The 6,113-nt window shown below is 44.3% G+C and overlaps 1 protein-coding gene across 1 annotated transcript in view; it reads left to right on the top strand.

The window, feature by feature from the left end:
* The window catches only part of FOXK1 (forkhead box K1), a 47,317-nt gene that overhangs the window by 22,388 nt on the left and 18,816 nt on the right, over positions 1-6,113 (top strand). Inside the window, exon 2 of the mRNA XM_057369827.1 lies at positions 3,679-3,876. Within this exon, the coding sequence (XP_057225810.1) occupies positions 3,679-3,876 (198 nt within the window). The remainder of the gene's footprint in view (positions 1-3,678; positions 3,877-6,113) is intronic.

Below are 6,113 nucleotides of genomic sequence, written 5' to 3'. Positions count from 1 at the left end.
AAAAAAAAAAAAAAAAAAAAAAGCTTTCCATTCTCACTGGCTTGCAAAGCGCCCTAGAGAAAGTGGAATCTTTTCCCACAAGGAATTGATGTATGTGCCATATGTAGCTGTGAGTTCAGTTCCTACGGTTTCCACAGCCAGGGATTGATTGCAGGACGTACCTGTCTGTAGCAGGTTTTGGAGTAAACTCAGCAGATCTGTAACTGAGGCAGGCTCTTCCTGCCGGTAACAAGACCAAAGATTTTGCAGACCATTAATTCATCCTTCTAATCAGCTGGAAATTTCAGAGGTGCTTGAAAGARTTGCCTCTTGGGCACCCTTGGAAATACCAGTTAACTTCATTACGCTTTTTGAGTCTAATCTGTGCTTTCAGATTGATCTTTTTCTCATCATGAAAATGTTAGGCAGGAGTAAAAATTGTTACTGCATCTTTGATAAGGAATCATGCAACATGGATCAAATAGTATAACTCAGTTTAAATAAGCTGAAATATATACAGTATTCTTAAAGAATGCAAACTCAGTTCTGCTAGGGCTGTCTGTCTTGTCCTGCTTATCTTCTGTAGAAGTGTAATTCTCAAAGGTTTAAGTCCTGTACTAATGTGCCTCACTCCTAAAACAGGACTACCTGATATAATTTGAGTTTATCCTCTTGGCTGGAAAGAGGGTAATTAAGGGAACAATAGAAAAGCTCATTAAAACTGCATTCAGGTTCAATGTAATGAAAAGTGAGCTTCCAGCGACAAGATGATTCCAAAATCATGCTTTTCTGATTTCTGACTGACATGGTTCCCCGCATTAGTCTGTGTTGAAGGGGTTGGGCTGTGCTGGTGTCCCTGTTTGCTTTGCTGTGGTGGTTGTGATAGACTGGAACAATAACCTTAATCCCAGGCACCTTCTCAGCCCTGAGGGAAGGGAGGAGTTCCGCAGGAGTTTACAATCTGCTTTGCATTGCATTTCCATTTCTTGGGTCTCAGGTTTTTACATCAGGGAAAGCATAAATCCAGCTACATTACCCCCAGCTTGGCTTTGCAGGCAGTGTCAGAACTGAAGCCAGCACAGAGCAGGCTCCAGGAGCCGTCTAAAGCTGTGAGCACCCTTGCATATATCCACTCTATTTTWACTGGGACTGGTTCCTTACAAATGGCCATGCTCATGCTAGTTACCATAATCCATGAAAGCTGGTTGTACATCCTGGGTTCTGCTTCAGTGAACTGGGAAGCCTGTCTGTCTAAAAACAAAATCACAGCAGCCAACAAATTGTTTGCTTGTGTAGTCAGCCCAGCCCAGGCTCTGTTTCTCTCCCCTGGTTGCAGCCTGAGATTGCGGGTAAATCACATGGCTGGATCGGGTGGCTCTGGGGAGGCTCGCAGGAAAAAGCAGTGCTGGATGGATGGGCCTTTTCAGTACATTTGCTGCCTTAGTGTAGACTTCCCATTTCAGGCTGACCCGTGATTTTGGAAAAGTGACAGATTTTCTTAAGATTGCCCGCACTCGCACGCTGTTGGATTATGGATTATGGATTATGGCTGTTGGGACAGCCTGTCACAGTTGTTTGGATGCAGGTATCACCTTTTATCTAACATTCTTACAGCATCAGTGAGGGTAGTAGAGGAGTTACTTTACCGTCACCTCAGAGCAATTTAGGAGATATGGATCTTGCTTTGCTGGGTCCTTCTGAAAAGGAAGACTTAAGTGGGATAGAGCGCCTTACTGCTATGAGGCTGCAGTAGGGGATCTTCTGGCCTCAGCAGAGCTGCAGAACTGCCTTAGGGCTCTGTGCAGTCAGGCCTGTTGATCAGCAGCAGGTTGGGATTGCACTGAACACGGTTGAGCATTTGTTCTTGACTCAGATGCTGAGCAGTTGGTGTTACAGCAGAGAATTCCATCGCTCCGTGACAGGCAGCTCAGCTTTTCCCTGATAAGAGCTTGACAAATGATGAAGCTTTGYTCATACTGGTTTTGAGCCTTAGTCCATGTTATGCTCATTGCAAATGTATGTACTTKGAGATTTTTCTCTTAAAGCAAATCCATGTAGCAGTACAAAGCTTCAAATCCAGAGCAGTGCCTCAACATTCTTGTTTCAGGTTCATCTCAGGAGGTAAGTGCCTGTTGCTGGCAGACACCGCAAGGCACGGATACTGCTGTTTTGAACTGTGTCTTCATGTTGAGTCTGCAGGGAACCCTGTTTAGAAGGGTTAGATAAACACAATTRGGCTGCATTGCCAGCAATGATGTTCTTATTTAATGCATTAATGAGTGCAGGTGGCAGGACCTCTGAAGTGAATTAAATGCAATGCAAACTCCTGCTGTACTAGCAGAGCCATTGTGAGCCATGAATGCTGAGCCAGCTCATCTGAGAGATGAGGTGGGAGATGGGAATGAGCTTCCCATGCCTGAATGATAATTTTGAGCATTACCTTACAGCACAACCTGCTTGTGCCAAAGCACCAAGAGCAAGCATGTTTTWGAGGTGCATTTCTGTCCATAGCAGCATTAAGATAAGTTGGTCATGGATCATCTGTTGGAAAAMAGATTTACTTGCTTGTCACCTTGTTCTGTTACCTGGTAGGATTCAATAATGCACTGGTTAAGAAAATTCTGCTCAGCCCACACCACCACCTACATAAATAAAGTGCTAGAACAACACCACCCAAGTCCCTTCCTTTCCTTCTCTAGGCAAGATGCTGGAATCCAGCACAATTACTGTGCTCTGCTGGCCTTTCCCACGGTGAAACCTGKTTTTTATTTCCTGCTGCTTTAACCTTAGTATCAGTGAAATGATCCCAGGAAAGCTTGTATTGATTGCACATGATTGTCTAATTAAAGTGCAATAAGAAGAATTGCAGAACACTCRCTCTCACAGCCCTGTGCTCATTGTAGACACTGTAGATTAGAAAGCTTTCTGTTCAAATATGGAAAATGTCAGTGCTTATTTCCTTTTGAATTTCCCAGCATCTCATGAAGGCTGCACTTGTAGATGTGTGATTATTTYTTTCCTAAACAACAACTGGAATGAAGTGTTATTTGGAGAAGAAATGAGGCCCTATGGACTTGCAGTGGCCCTGTTCTAACCCTGCTAGCTGTAACCCTAAAGGGAGGCACTTCTAAATTAATGTATTTCAGTCTGAAACCTAGATGATTCTTTAGCATCATGTGCACAAATATAAATGGATATCAATTATACAATATATAGAGACAAGTCTTTAAATAATGCTCTCTGGCCTTACCTGGAGGCTGTTGTTCTGTCTGGACTTASGGCTGCTTTGCTCCCTGTTACTTGTGGTTTGATACTTGCTAGTAACTTGGATCTTCCTGAGATGTGTGCAATGAGCCAWTTAAAAATAAACCTTAGTCCTTGATACATAGTAGGAACCCAAGAGTTTGTTGTTGCAGGAGTGCATCTTGCTTAGTCACTGACTGAATACGTATCCTTGAGGAAATCACCGAAYTTACCCAAACCTTCAGCATGCATCTCATCTCTAGGTGATCTGTGATTCACTGTGATATATTTACAGAGCTTCATGAATCATCAGTAMTTCTGCCCAAGACACTGGGCAGAAAGATGCTACAGAGAATGGTGGACTTTGAATTAATTAATGATTCATCAGTTGCATACAAAACCTCTTAAATACGTTCAGTATCATCAAACTGACTTTTCCCTTTCCTTCCCTTCCAGATGTACTTTCCGATTCCCTAGCACGGTTATAAAGATCCAGTTCACATCTTTATACCATAAAGAGGAAGTAAAAGAGGAAGCCTCAACGCATCCCCTTCGGCCACTCTACCCTCAAATATCGCCTCTGAAGATCCACATCCCGGAGCCGGATCTCCGGAGCGTGGTCAGTCCCCTCCCGTCCCCCACAGGCACGATCAGGTAAGATGTTCGTTGTCCAAAATGTGTTCTCTGACATTAGTCAGTCAGCCCTGTTTTGGTTGGTGTCCTTGGTGCAAGAAATGCCCCATTAAAAGTAACTAGTTAAATCTTCAATGTTCAAAAAAATGGAAGACTGCTAAAAAATATTATCGTGGCTGGCAGTAGGGCACAAGGGTTTTAAGAGCTCAAGGGTTCAAGGAGAAACATAAGTGTTGATTTCACACTATAGAGTTACATATAGAGTCTATCTTTGGCAGTGGAATTAGAAATATTTATTGAGAGCTACCTATATGCATGGAGAAAAGAAAGCAGGCATATACTTTCCATCTTAAGACTGCCTGTTGTATTTTTATCTCAGTAATACTCTGTTGTTGCTGGGTGGTGCTGCTSTTATCTGAAGTTAGGGACAAGAGTGGCCATTGGCACGTGGTTTCCTGGGAATGGAAGGAAATGGGGGTAGGATGCTGACTATGTACTGAGGGGCTGTAGCAATCTGAGTGTACATCTGGGCGAGTATCCTGTTTTGTAAATGATCTGATTTGTAGATGGGCAATAGAAGTAACCTGAACATCGAGTTATTGTTTGGAGTATTTTCTTTGCTTTTCAGCAAAGAGTTCAGGTTACAGAGTTTCAGTGAAATCATTTAAAGTTAAATCTGTTACTTGAAGTATAATATCTTTTATAAAGGAGATTTGTGGTATAGTATGATGTATTAGAATTTTAAAACCTGTGGGCATCAAAATAGTAAGAGCGTGCCTGGCATTAGTAGTAGCCTTTGGGTTGTTTTCTTGTCTGCACATTTGTAAAAAAGTATAATATGCAAATCTCTTCTGACAGCTCTAATTCAGTGAATAGTATTCAAATTTGCATGGCTGAGACTGAGACTTTAGTGTCACAATGAAGCCAGTTTGGGTTTGCATGTTCTGGAGGCTTGTTTGGGTTTTTCCGACCGTCTTACAGAGCCCCACAGATGTGCAGTGCAGATATTCTAGAAAGAGGGGGCTGGAGGTAGCTGTGGTTTTAGTCCTCTGTTCAGGCACTGCTTTTAGTTTATATTTAACCTTCTCTTTTTAGATGAAGCTTGTTGCTGGGAGGGGAGGGGGATGGTTCCTTTGCCAACATATGGTAGTTAGTTTCCATTCAGTCATCTTGTGCAAAGCAGCACAGTGTGGTTTGTGTTACTAACAGAGGCTGTATCTTTTGACTCTGGCATATGCCTGCAACTGATACTTGATTCCCTGAGAATGTTTCTTTTGCATAAGGAGAAAGTGGAAATGGTAGTGTTGAATTGTGCTCAGCCCCTAACACAGTGTTAACTAAGGATGATTAATGATTGCATCCGTTTGTCTTGAGCAGAAGCTAATCCAGCCAAGTCTTCAGAAAACCTCAAAAGACATCTGAGGTTTCGCTTGCCAAAGCCCTTTCATTTCCGAGTTCCTCTTGCAGAGGAGGGGCTGACACGTTTGTAAACATCCCTGCTCAGCCCCTTCAGCCTTGCCCTCTCCCCAGCAGGGTCTTGCAGCTCTCCCCTGGGGGCCAGGCTTCGGACAGTAATTTGGGTGTTTCTGCTTGAGAAGGGAGTGCTCCTTCAGGAGCATGTAGCCTGTGCATTTGAGCCATCTGGCTTCCAGGGCAGCTCTCTGCTCTCTTGGTGGCTGCACAGTGCTGGATGAGGCTGGCACAGTGTCCTCTCCTCCTTCCCAAAGGCACCTYTGGGAGGGCTGGTGGGGCTCAGCATGGAACTCAGACCCCTCTGCCACTGCTGGCTTTGGGAGGTGGTTGCATGAGCTGGGTTCTTCTCCTCCTCCGTCCTCTCCCCCTTCTAGTATTTACTTTCCTAATTTGGTGCGTTTGCCTTGCTCCTCCCTGATTGGCCCATGGAAAATTATTGCAGTTTGGAAATCCTGGGCAGGGTGAAATTTCCTTTTTGGAAAGTGGCTCCTGGCCCCCTTTTCCTGCCTCCGCCCTGGTGTAGGGCAGGGGCTGTACCTGCACTCCCACCACCAGATCCAGCRCTGCCCTCCTGACCCCCAGCCCTGTTCTGCCTCTCTGTTTACACTGCAGTTTGCTTCCCTGCAGGTTCTCCCCTGCAAGCTTCTGGKTTTTTTCCAGCCTGTTTATTTTCCCTCTGCAAAGTGCAGCGCCTAGAGAAGGGAATGAGCTTTAGTTAAACAAAACCAAACCTGCCACCCTCAGCAGCTTTGCAAAGCAAGATTCCTGCTAATTCCTGGGGAGAA

This window comes from Malurus melanocephalus, unplaced genomic scaffold (assembly GCF_030028575.1).
Source record: "Malurus melanocephalus ecotype Western Australia unplaced genomic scaffold, MMel_1.1 scaffold_115, whole genome shotgun sequence".
In the NCBI taxonomy this organism is placed as follows: Eukaryota; Metazoa; Chordata; class Aves; order Passeriformes; family Maluridae; genus Malurus; species Malurus melanocephalus.
The sequence above is the reverse complement of the archived record's forward strand: the minus strand, read 5'-3'. Positions and strand labels throughout refer to the sequence as shown.